This window comes from Oryzias latipes, chromosome 19, assembly GCF_002234675.1.
Source record: "Oryzias latipes chromosome 19, ASM223467v1".
NCBI classification, from domain to species: Eukaryota; Metazoa; Chordata; class Actinopteri; order Beloniformes; family Adrianichthyidae; genus Oryzias; species Oryzias latipes.
In genome coordinates, this window is record NC_019877.2 from 7,776,440 (window position 1) to 7,797,457 (window position 21,018).

Genomic DNA, 21,018 nt, shown 5'->3' on the forward strand with positions numbered 1-21,018 from the left:
GGGAGATGGACAAACGAGGAAACTGGTCACTTAAAATTCAGATGGACTTCTGGCCAAGATCTTGGGAGCTACTTTACATTGGTGCAGTGTTGCCCCGAACAAACGGAGAACGTAATCCCCACTGAGCTTATGTGTGCAAACAGTCAGGCCGGACTCCAGTGCTTTTCTTTGTGGGTGAAAGTTACATTTTGGAGAAAAAAGGAGATTCTGTTCTCCCTCTGTGTCTTCAGATCTCTGCTGTTATGATGAGTTAATGTTTACCCGTGTAAAACATAATGGAAGTCAGCAGGAAAAGAACAAGTGTTGTGTGTTTTAGTTCTCAGTAAATGCTGAGATTCTTTAACTCCACACATTGATTAGCCTAAATAGACTTTTCTTTTGTAGAGATCACAGAGGGCGGCTGCAATGAAGGCTTGCCTCCCAATTTCACTCTTTCTTGTTTTCTATCCACTCCACATTTCTGGAGCAAAGCAATAAAAGGCATCCTTCAAAAGACCTTATAAAAGGTGATTAATGAACTCCAAGTTCTTGTTTGCTTTTGGTACTTGAGCTCACATATTCAGATTCAACTCTGTTTTCTTCTGCTTTCTTTGCCCCTCCATCCATCCTTCCATCCATCTTCTGTTCCCGATGCTTCTTTTATCTTACTCTGCTTTCTTTCATTGAGTCGAAAGTCTGAGTAAACTTCGGAAAAGTTGTAGAGGAGGAGCAACACGCCGATTTTATGGCCACGCCATCTGAGAGAAGGAGAGGAATTGTTTTGAAGCTTTCATTTGACGTATAACCATGACAACAGCAAGGCTTTTTGATTAAAGTTATAAGAATGTTGAGGCCAATGAAGATTGCCTTTTTGTTTTCTTCCTATAAGAGTAGATGTGGAAAAGTACTGAATCTGGGGATATTTAAAAGAATATATGTCACAAAAACATTTTTGTGATCTAAATATCTAAAGAGACATTAAAATATCAAACAATTGGCACCAGGAACCAATTAATTGCTAAAATTCTTCATTAAAAGGGCTTTATTTAATTTCAAATGTTAAATATTCTCTTTAACATTTTACATGTGGCTGGATTGCTTAGTTGGCTGCGTGGCCCAACCTCACGGTTCGCTTCTCAGGGGGCACGATGAGCTTCATCCAGTGTGGGTTCTTAGGCAAGCCCCTTCCCACTGGCCCAATTCTGGGTCCCCATGTGCCGGTCCCCAGCCCTGATAAAATACAGAGTTGTGTCAGGAAGGACATAAAACCAAACTACATGTGTGGATCAATGAAGCTGATTGGCTGTGGCGACTCCTGAAGGGATACGCCAAAAGGTGAACAACAACTCTATCATTTCTTGGCTTACCTTTTGTCAGATTGAATTTAACTAAGCTTTGATTTGGAATTTAAAGACCCATTCAGATAAAAATAGTATTTTTTGTGTTTTTGACATGTTCGTGTGGCAATTTTTTAATGATTAAGGGCATTAAAAAAGAAAAGATTAAGATTAAAATTGTGACTCAGGAGCAGATGAAAAAATACAGTTAGAAAAAAAGCAAATTTGTAATGTAGAAAATACGCTAGGAAGCCCCAAAGCTCTCTGCTCCACTCCATTCTGATGCACCCGCTTGTATATGACTAGAACCTTGTCTGTCTTTGTTTTCCTCGTCCGAGCTGGAATCTAACTGTATGGCTGGATAGTTCCAATTAATGTTAGGTTAGAGGTGTGAGGGGCTGTAAGCTAGGGGGCGAAGGGTAAACAGAGAGCTTTCTGCAATGGCGGGTGGGGTGTTTGCTTCGCTCCAGTGGTCCTGCCTATAACAAAGAGGCGAATTTCTAAAGATCTACTGCCGCTCTGCGGAACTATGTCCTAGAAAACAACACACGTTTTTTTACTTTTTGGCAAGAAACTGCATAATCATAATTAAAAGACCACTGGGAACACTTTGAAAATAGACCAAAATATGATCGGAGTGGGACTTGCATGTGATTCAAGTAAGAAAACTTGTGGGAGGATACATGTGAAAGTTTACTATTGTTTTGTTTTTTTTAGCACCACAGGAATAACAGGCTACAATATCATTGATAGATTATGTTTATATTCACTAAAAAGATACCAAAAGGAAAATTCCAGGCTTATGTTCTGTCAGCTGGCATAAATAAATGCAACCAAACCCATTTAAACATGTTTTTCTTTCTTTTATAATAAAGTCTTATTAAGTTGATATTTTGCAGATTAAACACAGGTCATTCAGATTTCCTGAAGTGTTTGAGTTTCTGGGAAGAGAAACTGAATCAGTAAGAAGGGATGAGTAGGCTATTCATCATTCTCTGTTTTTTTAAGTTGAATTCTTAATCTTTGAGTTTGGACAAACGCTTCTTTGGAAGTTCCAATTCTGATTGTCTGTCACCAAGAAATTATGGTTTATGGAATAAAACCATCCAGTTTCATGTGAAACCTTGAAAACCTTCAGAATTCCAGACAATTGTATTATTCTTTTGTTTAAACTTGGTTTTGGTTAGTAGTCTCTGTTGTCCCACAGACAGAGAGCTGTTGCTTTTATTATGTGAAATTTTACACTCAAGTCGGTGGATGTCAAAATCATTTAGCAGCTTTTGGCAGAATTTTGGGTCAAAAGATGCACAGGTCTGTAATTTTACCATTACTTCATCTCCAAAGATTTTAGTTTTCATCACACTCATGATTCATGTCAGAAAACCTTTATTTTACCTTCTAAATACTAAACTATGTTTAAGCTTGACTAAAAAAAGATTAGAATTGTATTGTTTTGTTTGAATCTGTGGTTAAACTAGAAATATAGAAACCTTGTTAAAATTTACTTTTCAAAGTGTGGCAGAAATTATGTTAGCATAATTTTGTTGTAGTTTTTTTTGTCGTTATTTAATAATTTATTATAAGGACATCTATCGTAGTAAACTTTTAATAGATATAGATTTAGATTTAGTTTCATTATAGTGGATTTCTCAAAACTTTGTACAAAAAGTAATCTAAATAATCCTACATATTAAAAATTAAAAATTAACAATTTTAATACAGTTAATTTCATTTTTGAATCTAATTAAACTTCTATTAGAGTAAACATTATGAGAATAGTTTTTATCTACAAAATAAAATGATGACAGGTGACAAAATGGAAATAACTGAACAAATATTTTATTCTCAAACCAAACAAATTATAAGTGAATAGCTCAGGTGTAATATGAATAAAGGTTTCCTTTGTTAAAATAGCAATCTATATTCAGTATTTAAGGAAACAGTTTCAAATGTAAACAAAATCTCAAACTCCTAAAAATGCACTTTTTTCCAGGGAGTGTCTCTGGACTGTGTCTCAGGGAGAGTCAAACTCTGGGCTTTATTTAAAGCCTCCCATTAATTTTTATGACACTGCTTCAAAAAATGATCATTTATTGCTGACACCTCCATAAAAACAGGGCTTGGCAACATAATAAAAAAGGAACGATAGTGCATTAAGGTGAATTTCATTAAGGATTTCCAGCTTTTAATGGTTTATGGCTTCCCCTATCATTATTATGAAGCCAATCACACCTAATGCCAATATACTATATAACTTTAAAAAGAAAACCAGGTCAAAATACAGATGCAAGAAACAGGAAAAAGTATTTTTATTGTTGTGTTGGGTAATATTTTACAGAAAAGAATATGACCCTATTATTTTAACATGAACATTGAATTTGTTGAGATATAGCATAGAATTGGGGACTAAAATTACGATATATTATTTGTTACAAATTCTTGTTTAAACTCCCACAGGGTCAATATTTTTTTCTAAACATTTTTACAAATTTAGATTAATTTGGGCTCTTCTACCCTTCTGGTTTAATTGCAAAAGTGAGCCATCCATTCAGCCAGGAGAGAACCCAGATACAGAGAAGAACCATGAGCAAAGAAGGAAACAGAAGATTAGGTCCAGATACAACACCCATAAAGAAAGGAAAGAAGGAAGAGTGACACAATCAATACTTCACATTGAGCTTTGCAGTGCTCAAGTGTGCTGTGGCTGATGAAGGAATGAGTCAGGTGTGCGGCATCCAGGAAGTGAGTTCTGGGGTTGCTGGGAGTTGTAGTGTGGCTATAACTTTGAGGACAACTCCCGCTGGAGAGGGGGAGACAGAGCTCTTACTTCTGACAGTAGGGAAAAACATGAAAAAATTGGATATTTTAATGTAATCTGTATTTTTAATGAATTTCAATGTGCTGCAATTTCGGCATTGAGACATTTTTTCTAGTACATTTTTCTAATTTTTATAAATAACAATGCATCACACTAGGGGGGAATTGTTTTACAGTTTCTCTTGAATTTTATCACAAAACATCATGGTATATTAAAATGCAATAGGTTTTTAAGTTACTTTAAATTTATTCAAAGCAAGCAATACATCGAAATGTCTTTTTTCTATATTTTGTAGTAAGTTGCAAAATGCATTTTCAAAATGAAAAGCTGAATTGCATATTGAATTGTTAATTGGATTTAGATTTAAATTATGGTATAAAAACCCAAGACAATTTAAAATGCAATACATATTATGTTTATTTATTATCTTATTTTGAAAAACATGAGACTGAATTGTAGAATTCTAAATTCCAAAATGTTTTTTCCTATTGCATGAACAAGTTGCAAATTGAATTGTCAATTGAGAATTCCATATTACTCAGAATTATGGGCGGAAAAAAAAACTTCCATAGCTTTTAGTCAATAAATGTATCTTTTTATTTGTTCATTGTTTGCATTTATAAGTAAAATCAGCACACAGCAATTTCTTCCAACTAATGTTTAAAACCCATAATCATATAATAATAATTATAATTTTATAGTTTACCCTTGAGCCTAGCTGTTGGTTAAATATACTTTACTTTCTTTATTATCATTCCAACTGCTGCTTTTAAGACTGTTTTTTTTTTTTTAACTCTGAAGGCTGCTGTGTTGGGATTTTTTTCTTCTCCACATACCATCTGGAGGAAGGAGATGTCTGAGAAAGCAGAGAGAGATTGGGAAAAAAACTGATAAGCAGGAATATGAAACAACAAACACAAATGATGTATAACAAAAATGAAACAGTGTACAAACAGCAGCTGAAGAATGCAGTACGTCAGAACTCCAGAACACCTATCAGACAATGCGTGGAGAAACACATGATCCAGTTTCCTAGAACAGGATTACAGAAAAATGTGAATTTTGCTATATACGCAGAAAAGGTTTGCAGTCAGAAGAAAAAGAAGATGATGTAAAATTAATGATGGTGAAAGCAAGTGATTTGATGTTTGACGAATCTGTCCGAGAGGAAGAGGTCATAGTGGTTTTAGACTAAGAAGCAGAGCGCCTGGTTTGGTGTTACACAAGTTCTGAAAGATATGCAGACAGAAGTGATGATGCATGTTGGAGGTGTAGGAAGCGCTGACATTTTGCCCGAGATTGTTATCAACAGCAACAGCATAAGTCAGCATGACTAGACCAGGAAAAAGCAGTTAAACAGGAGGATGGAGAGCTCAGAAGTAAGGATGATAAACAAGTGATGATCCAGATGAAATTGAATTAAATTTGCAGCATTTTTTTTTCTGTGACAACAGAGACGCCAGAAATCAGATTGACAGTACATGTCAGATAATGACAGTTGTGTGTTTCTTGAGAATATAAAACAGTGAGCAATGTTCTTCCTTTAAGTGGCAGAACATCAAATAAAAGAGTCGTCATTCAAGCAGCCATTCAAGCAGCTTCACTTGACCTTATGCTTGTTCTCTTGACTGAACCTATCTGGATTATTGATACAGAGGGAGAGTAACTGGTAAAAATTATTAAGCTGAAGACCTGGTTTCATCCTAAATGTCCCTATCAAGTAGTACTGACCTCACCAACAGTGGTAAAAATAGCTAATTGACCTAGCTAGATCCACCTGTCTTATTGTAAAGTCTGTAAGTTTCCTGAAGGGTCAACCACCGCTACAGACAAGGCCTAAGTCCGGCTACAAAGGTGTTTGTGACGTCTCAAACCGGTGAAGGTCAGTATAAGGTCTCTGCAGCACTTAGGGAGAGACCTGGAAGGACCTGCAGACTTGAACTGAGCAACATGGAACACGTTTTAAAATAAAAGAAATAAAAAATCACGGGCATTGCAGTTTCCAGGGAACCTTAGCTTTTTGTTAGCCCTGACAATTGTGAGGATCATCCCTATCTTATAGCATTTTGACCAAAACAATGAAGCACTCAAGCCCCTACTAAAGACGCGCCCACACACTATGTAGACTATGAGCCTGTTGACAAGATTTAGTGAAGTGAAATTCACTAGGAGTAATGACACAAGTAAATAATTGGTTACTCTTAGCAGAACAGGCTAGGAGGCCCATGACGTCTAATTGCATTGCACGCATGGGTCCCAGGCCTTTACTCTAAATATTTGCTCCACCCCCTGAATTAAATGAAGCAGGTGAAGTTGAAATGATGAGCAAATTAACCATGGAAATTGAAGGCTTGCTTTGGAACAAAGTATTAGCACCAATCAAATCACCAAAAGAAAAGAAAAAAACTGTGTTTAGCACCAATGTTGCTTCAAACAATTGAGCAGTCAGTCTAGTATGGGCCACATTGATGACAGCCAGTGCTCATCCACCCACAACATCACCACCCCACTGAAGCAAAGCAGAGCACACACCACAGTACCACTGTCACCACGGTGACACCCTTTGCAGTGCATTACCAGAAAATGTAGCGGGCACTTGTGCCCTGATAAATCTTGCCCTTCCGGTGAATGTTGTTGTAGTTTCTGTTGACTCACTTTTGTCTGTTATTCACTTTCAAGATCAAGACCTTTCAAAGAGAGCAGTACATTACAAACTGTGGGGAGTTGATCCCACCTACATCAATGCTATTGGCATCCACAGAGGTGTTCCAGATGAATACAAGCTGGCAGACCAAGCTGCAGCTGGCTTTGAGAACATCCCAATCATAAGTGCCCTGTTTCCTGTGACACCTAACAAGAATGTTGACAGAATGAAATGCATACATTACAATGTACAAAGACTGGCTAACTATTCTGAAGAGATTTTCACAGCAGTCCATGAACAGCTGAGCGCAACTTCCCTCATGGCCTTTCAGAGCAGAATAGCCCTGGACGTGCTTCTGGCTGTGAGAGGTGGAGTATGCAGCATGTTTGGAGACTCATATTGTACCTTCATCCCAAATAACACAACTCCTGATGGATGTTTCACAAAGGCCCTGGAGGGTCTACGGACAATAAGCAGGAAAATGCAGGCTTACTCTGGAGGTACAAAAACCTGGTTTCATCTATACTCCTGTCAGTGGCTATTTACTCTTTGTGGATGCTGTTGCATTCTGTGTATTCGTGGAGTAATTTAATGGCTGTATTTTAATACTTACAGAAATAACCTTGGCACTAGCATAATATTCTTCACACTAAAATACCTGTTCCATTTTATATTTGATCAAATAAAGCAGTTCTCATAAGTAGCGCAAGTTTCAAGTGTGAAAACTTTTGTGTTTAAGCTGAGAAAGCTAGTAGTTAAAATAGGAACAAAATTTAAAGTGATTCTATGTTTAATTTTACTTTTAAGAACCGTTTCTGCACCTTTCCTCAACTTTGTGGCAGACTGCAACCTTTTGGCACATTACTGACCCCCTCAGGTGAAGATAGCAGTTTTTGTTCCAGCAACTCAACTGGTTTTGTGGTTGTTTAAATCCCATTTACATTCAAATATACTATATTTACGCATTAACAGACAGAACATGCACGGACCTTTTTAATCAATAAGACTACAAGTCACAAAAAATGTTTTTTTAAAGCATGTTAGTATGAAGGGAATAAAAGGAAGGTTCCTTGGCTTTTAAACTACTTTACACGTAGCATGTAAGTAAAGTAAATACTTTATTACCAAAACTCTCCTACTGTTTGTGTGAGCATGAATTTTTAGAGAGTACAACTGTTCAAGGATGAATAATTGTAATAATACTTAATGTTGGGGTCTGGGCTCAGTCTGAACATTCAATTAAAGTCAAGTAAAGGTTAACTGAATGTCACTGAATTGCCATTTGAGCTCAGGGACAAACCTAAGTGTGCACACTTCTGAACTGCTATCAGGTATGTTAGAATTGTGCACAGAAAAACAAAGACCAGGCTCTGCAAAACGCGTACAAGTCGTTGTGAAAACAAAAAGAAAAATATCTCAAGCTGGGCAGTAATAGGTGTAATGAAAGCAAAAGGAACAAATGTCCTTCACACAAAGAGACAGCTGTAAAAGATCACACAGTAAGAAGTTTCCAGTTATCTGTTGGCTGTTTGCCAGCAAAACTGAACACTGAAGGTGGTATGGAGACAAACAGGTTCATGATGGGAGTGTTTACTTTATCTCCTTTTTTCATCATAATTGTATTTGCTTAAGGAAAGAAACCCGTGGTACTGTGAGCACAAACGTCAGTGAGCCGACAGTATGGAAGCATGGACTGCATGGATCCTGTTGATAGTCACTCTGCAAGGTGAGTTTTGAATATTTTCTATTATTACTTCTGAAAGCAAGTTAAAAAAATATAAATAAAATACAAAATGTTATTCTGTTGTTATAATCTTAAAAATCTGCCAATTTTTGAAATTAACTTCATATCACCTTGAAATCTTGTTTAAAAAGTTTTTAAATCTTCAAAGTAGGCACATTTATATAAATGCTAATACTAATCCAATCCATTATTATTGTTATTCTAATTATTATCCCCCCAAAATAACCTATTTTAAGCGCGTCAACACTCCAACTACCTTTATTTGTACATCAATAAGACTAGACTGACACATTTTATGACACAAAGTTGTCAAAATTACCGTATATGTAAATTATGTGTCCTAAAAAATGTTTTCAACATCAGATGACTCAAGAAGATATGTATTATATAATACAGCTCATTACATTTCACTGAAAAGTTACTAGTAATTTAGTTTACAGTAATAAGCTATTTAAACTAGAAAATAGACAAAGTACTTGGTGATAGTTAGTGTTCTTGCAGTGTAAATAATGCACAGGACTACTGTAAATTTGAAAATCATGCTTGTAGTTCATATATTTGGAACTAAATGCTTTTTAAAAATGCACCTTGAAACAGCATATTATGGGATGACTTAAACAATTCTCAAAAACTGAACCGTAATTGTGTTATTGTTACAACTAAGGTGCAAAACTTTGTTTTTATCCACACAGGTGCTGCAGCACAGGGTAAGTGTGGTGGGAAATCTGAAATGCACAGAAAATATATATATATATAAAAAAAAAAATCAACACAACAACCCAAAACACCAGTGTTTTTTTTGCACTGTCAGACTGTGGCTTGGCACCTCTAAACACAAAGATAGTGGGTGGTGGAAATGCCCAAGCGGGGTCATGGCCATGGCAGGTGAGCATACACTTCAATACCCTCGGGAGCCACATCTGTGGGGGGACCCTCATCAGTGACCAGTGGGTGCTCACTGCAGCTCACTGCATCGTCACGTAAGACACACTCAGCAGCTTCCTTTCCAACCTTACATTTATTACTAAAACTCTTCATGCCTCGATAATACATGCAAAAGATTAACAAGGATACCAGTTCGCTCAGTTTTTCTTCGGCGACTCTTTATTGAATTAGAGTTTGCGTTTACAAGTGCAGTATAGAACAAATCCATTCATGGCTTAATGAGGAAAGGGATCTTATATACATGTTTAGGTGTGTATTTTGTAAGACAAAATGATTCTATATCTACATTTCTGAACATTTTAAGCTGTCAGAGAGAGCTTTTAAAATAGTTCGCTATCAGTCCTAGAACACCCGTAGGAGGAAAAGTAAACTACAAAAGTATTAAATGAACTCTAGACAGCAGGAGACGCACTCCTTAATGATGACAAAAGACAGGTACTGAACCAGTACAGGTGAACCTAAATACAATGGCCCCTTACGTCAGGATTCCTGTCATTAATAGACTTGATAAACCTGATTACTTCTTACCCTCAGTCCATTCTTTTGTGTCAAGTATTACAGGCTAAGCAAGACTTGAAATGAATTCAATCACCAATAAGAACAAAACAATCTTCAAATTGGATAAAACAGGAACGAGATAGTATTAAAAGAATCTAGGAAAATGTTTGTTTTCCTTTTTATTTTCAGGTATTTTTGATGTAAACCACATTGTAAGTAAAACAAAGAGTTTATATTTATTTTTTTTGTTAACTAATTTTCATTGGTGATGGTTAATTTATTAATCTCAAAGCACATATTTTTATCTTCTGCTGCACGGCAGTGTCTATGTTCAAATGATTGTATTGACATGCATAGATTTGTTTAAATTTGATAGTATAAGAAGAAAAAGATCTGAATAATGATTGACTTTCTTGCATTTTTATTACCAATAAATCTCCTGCAGCAGAAGGATTTTGATTGACACAGGGTGTATTTTATTTTGAAAGGATTTTTGCTAGTGCTGTCAAAAGAAAAAGAAAGTAAAGATATTGTATATATAGAAAAGTATAACAATGTTAGAATTCAATTATTGTAAATATGTAAAAGCTAAATTTATTACCGAATTTCTTATGGCCACAGATCGAAAAAATAAAGTGGATTTTTCTAAACGGGGCAGTGGTAATTTGCGGCTCTCACTGGGATTTGGTCAGTAAGAAGCTGAACCAAATGGCTCATTTAGTGTTTAAAGTTGCATACTGCTGCTCTAAACCATGGTTTACGGGTAAAATGTTGCAGTTTTTTTTTAATCTTTTTTTTTTTAAATTATTCAGAAAACATTAAGGTTAATTGAATCTAATTATACATGTTTTTTTTTTAAATAATATTTCTGAAAAGGATTTTGAACTATAAACGCTGAAAGAAAAGTGCTCTTAATGTAAAATTGACTATCTTTTACTTGAAAAAAATATCATTGATGTTCAGTTTTTTAATCTTCTCAGCCTAATTCTATCAAAGAAAAAAAACAGCATAATTACAACAAATTCAGTGTTTTTGTAAAGTTACATGCAAGTCATATTATGGATGATTTATACTTAATCTGTTGCTGACAAAAGCGTTACTATCAAATTAAAAGGCTTGGGAAAAAATATATATCTTTATATCAGGAGAGACTAAATAAAGAACTAACTGAAAGACGTGTAGTAAGCTGGACACTAATTTACAGACAGGGGCAGCAGGAAGCTCTTCAAAACATAAAAAAAGGGAAAACTCACGATCAACTCAATAGGAAATCCATGTAAGGATCACAAATTAAACCATTCTGTCACTGATCAACACCATATTAATGACCACAAGTCCCCCTTTTTAAACAACAGACGGACATTGTCTTCATGGACCCTCTACTTTGGAAGGGAGACTCAGGCTGGGCCCAACTCTAATGAGGTTTCCCGCAGCATCACCAAGATCATCGTTCATCCCAACTACAACAACACACTGTTCAACAATGACATCGCCTTGATGAAGCTCAGCAGCAGCGTTTCCTTCAATAACTACATCAGACCTGTCTGTCTGGCGAGCAGCTCCAGTCGGTTCTACAGCTCAACGTCCTGCTGGATCACCGGGTGGGGCAAGCTGAACAAAAATGGCAAGTTGGCACATTTTTTCCCCCCAGAAAATGAGCAGCGGTGTCAGGATTTGACACACCTGCACCTTGAAAATTGACTCAAAGAATTTACCTTCACACATTTGTTTAATACAAATCAAACCAATCTTAGTTGCAAAATTTTAAATCCTGCTAAAGACCCAAAACCATTATACTATTGACATTTAAAACTTTAGAACTGAACAGGGGCTTTTCCTGTCCTTTTATTTTTCAATTTTATTTTTTGGTATTTTTAAAATGCTTTTTTTTTCGATTTAAAAAGAAAATACAAAAGTGCAAAACTGCAGACAGGCTGAGCAGTAATCTCATCTGCTTATGTAAACCATAGAATGACCTGTAATCAAAAATTGAAAAGCCACAACGTATTCGTGTCACACGATCCATGTCCGTTTTGTTTCTGAGTTCAACACGATATCTGTCTGGTTTTTTCTTTTTACTTATTTCATCCACAAACATAACAGAGTAAAACATTGTGGAAGTATAATATTGACCAGAACAGTTTATTTTTTTTTGCGGTGATGCAGAAAATTAGTTACAGACGGATTATTTTAAAAAATAGGATCCACCTGTTCTGAGCTTTGAGATCTGCCTTAATGATGATGTATTTTGTTGTACATCCGAGACAAACAATAACATATTTTCAGTTACTAATGATAAATAATCCCTAAAACATCACAAGTACTCAATACTGTTAAATCAAATATCATTACTCTCTCTCTTAGAGTGGACTAGAATTTTCGAGTAATGCATGTTTTAGACCCGTCCTTATCTTCTTGCTTTACGACTACAACTGTTGTAAAAAACATTATCTAGAAAACCAGAAAAAATTATATCAAAAACTTAGAAAATACTGTCTCAATAAACAAAACAAATATTTCAAAATATACAGTACAGACCAAAAGATTGGACACACCTTCCCATTCATTCAAATGAGAAGGTGTGTCCAAACTTTTTGTCTGTACTGTATTTAAAAACATCCCCAAAAATACATTGAAAATCAATAGAATTTTTTTTTAAAAGTTTTTTTTTTAAAACAAAAACATTATATTGAAAATTATGAAAAAACGTCTTGAAAACAGACATAAAGGTGATCACAGTCACAACGTTAGCGTCCAGATCAACTTTGCCGCTTTGTGCCTAGCATTGTTGATGGAAATGACTCACAAACAAAAATAAACAGTTTATACTGGCCAGTATAACTTTTGAAAGATGAATACATACTTCTCCAATGTTTTGCTCTGTAAAGTTTTTTGATAAAGTATGTTGGAAGAATAAAACTGGCTTGCAACATCGTGACAACAAAAACCAAGTGGACACGGATCATGTCAATGAGATCCACACATTGTGGCTTTGCAACTTTTAAACAGTTGGTTGGGTGTAGGGCTGTCATGCAGGAATCTGGTTTTGCTTCCAAGTCAAAATCCAGTGAGGGTCCTTAGACAAGTCCCTTAACGCTGCTGTCTATCTGGCTCTTCCCTAGCCTAGAAAAGACAGGGTTGTGTCAGAAAGGGCATTTGGCGTAAAAACACTCTGCCAAACCACTTGTGTGAAAGAGTGAAACCTGATTCGCTGTGGCGACCCCTAATGGAACAAGCCGAAAGGTGAACAATTGTGGATTCTTAAAAAAAGCATGAAAACCACAGAAATTAGAAGGAAAAACACATTTACTTTTTCTTTATCGGAATACAATGTGCTTCCATGACATCAGTCCTTGGATTTTTTACTTCCGACATAGAAAAACCTGCTAGCTAAATACCAACTCTGTCTCCCACAGATTCTTTGCCCAGTGTTCAACCACTGCAGGAGGTTCAGATTCCTGTCGTTGGATACAAGCAGTGCAGCTGCAATTATAAGGGAGTATCAGGCGTGGAAATCACAACAAACATGATTTGTGCAGGTCAAGAGAACAAAGGAGCATGTCAGGTAAAGAACAAATTCTTTAAGAAGCCTTGCTTTTGGGATACAGGCCAAATAATTGGAGCTGAAAAAAGTTAAATGTTTTGTTCTATTTACAATCCTAATTAGGGGGACTCTGGAGGACCATTGCAGTGCAAACAAGGCTCATCCTGGATCCAAGCTGGAATTACAAGCTTTGGAATACCATGCGCATTGAAGGGTTACCCTGAAGTCTACGCACGAGTGACTGAGTTTCAGGATTGGATCACAGCCCAAGTTGAAGGAGCAGCAGTTAACTTTGTGACTTTTAGTTCAACTGGTATTGACCCGGATGCCAATTTTGTGTGCAGCAACCAGAGCAGCAGCATGAGCTCTGGACATTCTGTCAAGCAGTCTGTTAACTCAGCATTTTTCATCTTAGCTGCCACGTGTCTTTCCTGCTTTATATTGTAGTAAATGAATTTAATTATTATTAATCAATTTTTAAATTTATTTTTCTCTATTTTGTCTTTTCCAAGGTTGAAGGCTGTGTTATCATTTGTACTCATTTGTGTAAAGTTTACAATACTGTTTCAAGAAGGATTTCAATTTCAATCTTATTTTTTCAATTTTAACAGAAAAGTTAATGAACTCAGCCTTTTTTTTTTTTAAATAGTTTTGATATGACTAAAAGAGCGCCAGTTTTTCTTCCTGAAATACAACAGTAGTTATCACGTTTTGCATGCATTTCTTTTTGGAAGACAGAAGAGAAGAAGAGTGGAATATTAGAGAAGGGATAAAGGTAAAAGTAAAAAAAGGGGGTACAGAAGTTGGAAAAGGGTTAAAGAAACACAGGTTAGCAAAAAATAAAAAGAGGCAACGAGTTGCTTGAGGTTTATCATTATCGGTTTCACAAGTTGATTTGACAAACTCAAGTACTGTGATCCCTCGCTATAACGTGGTTTACTTTTCACGGTTTCGCTACTTCACGGATTTGCATCGTGCATTGTGTTCTGTATTCTGATTGGCTAAAAATTCACTCCGCTTCTTCTCTACCTGTGCGTCAATAACGTTGCAGTTTAATATGTACACGTACGAAAAACAGCTTCCCAAATTTACAACACGAACGAGCAAACGACCCGAACAAACACACCTGCACCGCGGGCTTCAAAAGAAGAAAACACTGCAGAGCGGAGTCAGGATGCAGCGGCTCGGTCTGTAGAGCAGTGAAATACACCTAAGTCACTATTTGTCCGACTGTACTTTGTATTTTTTTCAAAATCATTTTAAATTTTCTCCGGTTTAATCCAAATACTCGGGTCGCGGTGGGCGGGGCTAATCTCCGCAATTTGAAGCCTTCTGTTCACATTGATGATTAAAATTATTATTTGACAGTACAGTACAGAAGTTATTTGTTGAAAAAAAAACGTTTCTAAAGTACTTTTATTTGTGAAACAAATGCTTGAGCCTGTAAAATGGTTTGTTCTTTCTTTTCAATGTATAATAGAGTATTTAATAGGATAATAATAAAAAAAAAAAAAAGGTTTCTACTTCACGGATTTTGCCTATCACGGGTTCTTTTTGCAACGTAACCCCTGCGAAAAACAAGGGTTTACTGTATCACAAACATGCCTGTTGGCTGCAGAAACCATTACACACATGCAAATTGACTCAGTACAGATATAGATGAACTCACATGCACATATATTTATGCGTACATGCAAACACATGCCCAGCATGTGTCCTTCCTGCATTCATACAAGTTTTCTGTCTGTGCAGAGGTGAGTAGGCCCGGGGGCACAGTTGTTTGTCTGTGCTCTGCTATGGACGATGATGTTACAGAATGTGGAAGGTAAAATAAAAGACAAGCAGCGCCTTGTCACCCCCACACCTAGTCCACAGCAGAAGGCGATGCGGCAGTGGCAGACAGGACCCCCCCAGACACGCACGCAGAGAGGCAGATAACGGGAGTCTGCCCCCTGGGCAACCCAACATCAGGCACAGGAGCATTGAGAGCGCAAGCCCCATTTCGACCAAAATGCCCCCCCTATTGACTTCATATGTGAACTAGACTGAGTGACCCTCTACCCTCACAAGTTAATCAAGTTATAAACTGGCTAAAAAGACGTCTCAATAATAGTATGTGGTCTCACGTCAAACGTTCAAAACATTTGATTGGCAGATTCTCCTAAGCCTGCTATCAAGTGCTAGGGGTGTGGCCTTCCAACAAGCTCCCTCCTGATCGCTGAGAGTGGTTGACATAGAAATGTTGACCTGAATGTCGACTTGGACCAATCTCAGCTCACTGATGTTGTCTTGTTCCAAAACGGTGGCGTCCAAATTGCAAAAAAACAAAACAAAACAAAAAAAGTGACTTCATTTTGCTGTAGCTGGAAGTAACCATTTTCTATAGGTGATGTCATACTCACTCTCTATATAGTCAATGGTACCCCTGCAAGACCCCACCCACCTGAGACTTGACAAGCTCCCCCACCCCCCATACACACCTGCATCTTAGTCCAAGCAACCATCCCTTTTTCTCTATGGCAGAATGCCAGGTAAGGGCAAATCTCTCCAACCCAGGAGGAGAGTTCCAGTGAGAGATGGGGATCCCTAACAAGATCTGTATGTTTGGACCAAACACGCTCCCTGGTGTTGGAAATGATCAAGAGGCTAAGAGCATGAAGATCAGGACCTGAACCAACACCACAAGGACATAACACAGGCTCAGATGTGAGGTGATCCCTGGCTCATGGCATAGCCAGAAATCTCAGGGATCCCCCTCCCTGAGTGGAAAAGGGTCTTGAGTCCTTAGAAGCCAATATCCATAGCGAAAAGCATTGAGAAAGCATGTATCAGTGACTAGATCTTTTTTTTTAAGTAAAATTCTTGGCAAGACCATTTTGGCAGATTCTTTTTCTTATTTAAAGAAAATCTGCGACTGTGGTAAGAATTATTTACTTATTTCTACAGGCCCTGTTTTTGCAGTGTAAAAAGGGGAGATTTCCTCATACATGCCTCTGTTTGCCAGCTTTTATTTTTGTTTTTATGCATATCTCTTAAAAAACAAGAAAAATGATCTTACTGGCACTTCAAACAAACAAACCTTAGCTTTATCAACAACAACAATCTTTATTTTGGGCCTCAACTTCAACAGCTGTTAAAATAGTAAGTGACCACACAGACATCCGACGATAATTTAGCCAAGACTTAGAAGCCACGCTTGAAAGACTTTTAGTATTTTTTAGGTGAAGTGTAAAAGAAACCTTTTTTTAAATGTATTATAATATAAAGTAAATGCAGATTTTTTTAAAAAGTGACTAAAAATTAAAAGTTGGTTTCTTGGTTACGACACGTTAATTGGAATCAAGTTTACCATTTTTTTCTCATGATAGAGCCAGACAGACAGGCCACTTGTTTAACAGACATGGGACACATGTAGGCTGTGTCTATTTTTAAACGCATTCTGCTCCCATTTTCAGAAGGTCACTGAGTGGAACACATTGAGTGAAAGAATTACTCTGACTAAAATGGAGGCCAACATTTGTTCTTTTCACAGTTGTTCTAATACCTTTGTTGAAACCGAAACTTGAGACCTGAATGCTTAAAAATATCACAGTATTCTAACTATGAAATGAAATGTAAATAAATATTTTAAAATAAAATCGAGTCTTCCTGTTTAACTGAAGTCCTATTAAAGGTGAAGGGGAGAATTTAAATGCATATTTTTTTTGTTCTAATTAAAAATTTCTGAAGATTTTTAGGTACTTTTGCTCTCAACTTCTTAATCTGATCAGATTGTGCAATGAAAGGTACACATTGTTAGACGAAGGCAGAAATGTATTTGGGTAAAGACTTTATTCCGTGGTAATAGCATACATTACATGCTACAATAAGGTGGAAACAGACCAAGGAAAGTAGAAAGAGCTGTGTAAAAACAGTGGAAATTATTACCTGTAAAAAAGGCACTTAAAAATATAAGGTAAGGGAATGAAGTCAGAGCTTTTTTAGCAACTGCTAGAAGAAATGTTTTTCCCATAATTTGTTTCTTTTTTTTGGTTATTAAAGTTACTTATGTTGCTGTGATTGTTAGTGATGAGACATCTTGTCTTTGAGGACGTGTGCTGCTCTGTTGCAGAGGCGGTGGGTAGTAAGTGGGACGTCAATGCTTAGTAAGCATGGTTAGCCACAAACAATGACTCTCCACCAGCAGCGCTGGCTCCAGAGGAAACATATTTGCCTACACAGGCTTGGCTGTTGGCCTGTTGGAGAAATGAAGAACACGTTACTGAAAGTTGCGTAAAAAGGGACCAGTTTTTGTAAATAGCGAAACGTACCAAAGCTCTCTTAACGAACTCTTCCTGACATGCCTTTCCATTCTCCTTCTTGCCACCCCAGGCTTTCAGGGCAGAGGCCTGCAGGGCACGGCCATACGAGAAGGTCAGAGCCCAGGGTCTGTGCAGGGGGCACTGGTTCATGGAGTTCAGATTGACAGTGGCTTCTTCCTCACTCTGGCCACCAGAGAGGAAGGTAATTCCTTTAAAACAAACAACACATATTATTATCTCTGATATATATGTTTGTGTGTGCTGCTTTGCACATCTGGCGTACCGGGGACAGCAGGGGGCACAGTGCGGCGCAGGGCAGTGACGGTAGACATTGCAATCTCCTGGCTGTTGTACTTGTGTGAACAGGAGTGTCCAGCAGTAACCATGTTGGGTTTGAGAAGAGTACCCTCTAGGTAGACGTGGTGGTCAGACAGGGCCTTGTAGACGGCAGCCAAGACTTTCTCTGTGATGTACTGACAGCGCTTCAGGTCGTGATCTCCATCAGGAAGAATCTCCGGCTCCACAATGGGGACGATGCCATGCTGTCAAAGAGATGGAAACAGAGCTCTATTTGCAATCAGGACTGCCTTATAAAGAGCCTATTTGATTGTTTTTGCTATGTGGCTTAGAATGTTTGAATGTTTTGTACCGGTACATGTTTTTATGTCAAAAAAACCCTCTTTATCTAAAAAATTAAGAAAAACTTAATTACAATATTTCGTTTAAAATGTCGTATTTTTTATCAGTGTTTTGGGGAAAATTAACATATTTATATTAAAAGTCAATTACAGCATAAAACACAGCACTCAACAAAGAAAAAATAAAATGATGAACTGACTAAAACCTACATTTCTAACAATTGGTCTGTTTTTCTGTTTGAAACTTTCCAAAATAAGCTTTCAAGACATCTGATAGGATTTCAGCTCACCATCTGGCAGATGCTGGCATAGCGAGCCAAGACATTGGCGTTCTCAATGATGGCGAGATGTGAGGGAGTGGTGGGGGTGATCTTCAGAACAGAGCGCCACTTGGCAAAGTCAGCACCATCCTTCTTGTATTGAGCGCAGCGCTCATACAGCCCATCAAGACCTGTTAAGATGGGGATGATGGTTTAGATTAGTTATATATGGTTAGTAAAAGATAGTTCACTGTGTCTTTACAGTTTTCTGCTCTCACCCTGGGTGGTTGTCTCGCCATTTGTTCCAGCCAAGGGAACAACACCTTTGTCAACCTTGATGCCCACCACCATGCCTCTCTCCTTGAGGTACTGTGGGAAGGGCTTGCCATCGTCGGTCTTCTGGTACATGGTCTCATGGAAGAGGATGACGCCACCAATGCAGGGGGTGATGCGGTCGTCAGCGGTGAAGAGCAGCTGGCGGTACAGCCTCCTGTTCTCCTCAGTGTTCTCAGCATTGATGCTCTGGAAGCGCTTAGCCACACTGCCTGCAGATGGTAAAACAATAAAGAGGTTTTCAGCTGTGATGGAAAAGCACACCTTTCAAAAATCATAGAGTCCATATTGTTATTGAATCCTCGTCTTTGACGTTCTTGTCTGCAAAGGCGTAGTTAATCTTATTTGTAAAAACTGAAAGGCCCAAAAGTGACATCTGATCAACATGAATTTGGGTCTGTGGCTTTTTTTTGCTGCTATCTGAGATAGGCTCCTCCCATTTCTCGATGCACTAAACAGGATGCAGACATGTAAAAAAGCAGCCGATGCTTGACGTGGTGTGGGAAAAAGCTACGAGGCAGTGAATATCAGGTGTGAGTCAGTCTGAGGTAGATCCAGACTGAAAACTTGAAAAACTGCCAATGTTGTTTTACTGTATGTTAGCGATTTCGTCATTGGAAAAATGATACTCCTTTTGGTGTGGACTTCGAGTTTCTGAGATAATTAAAATCCTATTATATTATCATCATGATTTACTCTGCTTTTAGGACGCCACAACCTGGTTATTTAGCCAAACTGAACTTTGGAAAAGATGTTCATTTACCAGTGGACTCATCTGCAGCAAGGATTCCCTTGCCAGGGGCGACGATCCTTTGAGCAATATCACTGAGCTCCTTCTTCTGCTCAGGAGTGAGGAAAGGGTATGCGTGAGGCATCCTGAGTTCTGAAAAGAGGACATATCAGACAATAGTCCTTTCATAATGTGCAGGGTTGAGTTATAACAGAACAGGAGAATTGTTTTGCAGCAAAGTTTCAGTATTTGACATTGAGGTTGTGGTTCTGTTCATGTGCGTATGGGAATCTGTCAGATGTAAGCTGAGAGTCAGCCAGTGTGTCAAGAGGAAGTGGTTAAGGAGAAGATTTTACTGCATGGCTTCCTGTCTGTTTCATTCTTCTGAAAGATCAGACCAGCTTGAGCTCTGAACGTCTGACTGCAGGCACTGCAGCTACCGAAATATGTGCACAACTCCCTCCCCCAGCACAATGTGGGGGAGATTCAGAATAGTGTCACAGTTGGTGTTTATCCTCTTCTGCTGCACCCTTCTTGTATGTGACCACGTTTGAGAATTTGTGAGAAGCACGTGGATGACCTGATCCACATTCCAGCCTCTTATCTTTGACCTTTCACGTCCCCTTACCCACTCTCCCGCTGCCTGTGCCTGCACTATCAATAGGTTGGACTAAATATACACCGTGTGCAATGGGGCTACACAAAGCGTGACAAAAAGACCAAGTAAAAAAGGCAGCACTGTTCAGTGACTATGCTACTATGGACTACTTCCAAGTTTGTGAATGAAACATAGAGTCTACCCTAAAGAGTCTGGTGATGGACACAGAGGAGAATCAACAGAAGCTCAGGAGTTCATAAAAAGAGCCAAAGAATCTTCATGCAAGACAAGTATAACTTTTCAAAAAACCTTTATGTATTTTATTTTAGCTGAGCGGTACATGCATAACAGAAAATGTAGTCAACCAAAAATGGTGTTTTTAAAAAAAACTGCTGCTAACCTTATTGAGTGTTAGTTAGTAACCACAAATGAATAGTTTCAAAAAAAGTTTCCATCCACAAAGCTCTAGATTTTTACACACTGACAGTAAAAACAACATCATGTATTTTAGTATTTCTCAGTTAAACTGAATGCCCTTTTACCTTAAAGATCGGAAGGAGAGCTGACAGAAGAGCAGGAGGGAGAAGATCTGGCCTTCGTCTACGACGCCCTTTCAATCTGCTGGCCGTAGTATTTATCCCCCCATTGT

The 21,018-nt window shown here is 37.8% G+C and overlaps 2 protein-coding genes across 2 annotated transcripts; one reads left to right on the forward strand and one right to left on the reverse strand.

The window, feature by feature from the left end:
- Nucleotides 1–8,426: 8,426 nt before the first annotated feature.
- Nucleotides 8,427–14,085, forward strand: LOC101156443 (serine protease 27-like). The gene is made up of 6 exons (XM_011488055.3): nucleotides 8,427–8,504; nucleotides 9,215–9,229; nucleotides 9,334–9,502; nucleotides 11,321–11,589; nucleotides 13,382–13,530; nucleotides 13,633–14,085. Exons 1-6 carry the CDS (start codon nucleotides 8,459–8,461, stop codon nucleotides 13,954–13,956), a joined length of 972 nt encoding a protein of 323 aa, XP_011486357.1. The 5' UTR covers nucleotides 8,427–8,458; the 3' UTR covers nucleotides 13,957–14,085.
- Nucleotides 14,086–17,321: 3,236 nt separating this feature from the next.
- aldoa (fructose-bisphosphate aldolase A) lies at nucleotides 17,322–21,018 on the reverse strand. The gene is made up of 7 exons (NM_001291836.1): nucleotides 20,912–21,018; nucleotides 19,805–19,924; nucleotides 18,987–19,253; nucleotides 18,739–18,899; nucleotides 18,094–18,352; nucleotides 17,820–18,019; nucleotides 17,322–17,744 (listed from the first exon to the last, which is right to left on the reverse strand). Exons 2-7 carry the CDS (start codon nucleotides 19,914–19,916, stop codon nucleotides 17,652–17,654), a joined length of 1,092 nt encoding a protein of 363 aa, NP_001278765.1. The 5' UTR covers nucleotides 19,917–19,924; nucleotides 20,912–21,018; the 3' UTR covers nucleotides 17,322–17,651.

Bases quoted from the DNA above. Each gene is read 5' to 3' on its own strand.
- aldoa (NM_001291836.1), bottom strand. From the start codon at position 19,916: ATGCCTCACGCATACCCTTTCCTCACTCCTGAGCAGAAGAAGGAGCTC. The intron at 18,353-18,738 runs GTGAGCTGAAAT...TCTCTTTGACAG, and splicing joins ATGCCAGCATCTGCCAGATG to CATGGCATCGTCCCCATTGT. The intron at 17,745-17,819 runs GTACGTTTCGCT...TTTCTCCAACAG, and splicing joins AGTTCGTTAAGAGAGCTTTG to GCCAACAGCCAAGCCTGTGT.
- LOC101156443 (XM_011488055.3), top strand. From the start codon at position 8,459: ATGGAAGCATGGACTGCATGGATCCTGTTGATAGTCACTCTGCAAG. The intron at 9,503-11,320 runs GTAAGACACACT...TTTAAACAACAG, and splicing joins GCAGCTCACTGCATCGTCAC to ACGGACATTGTCTTCATGGA. The intron at 13,531-13,632 runs GTAAAGAACAAA...AATCCTAATTAG, and splicing joins AGAACAAAGGAGCATGTCAG to GGGGACTCTGGAGGACCATT.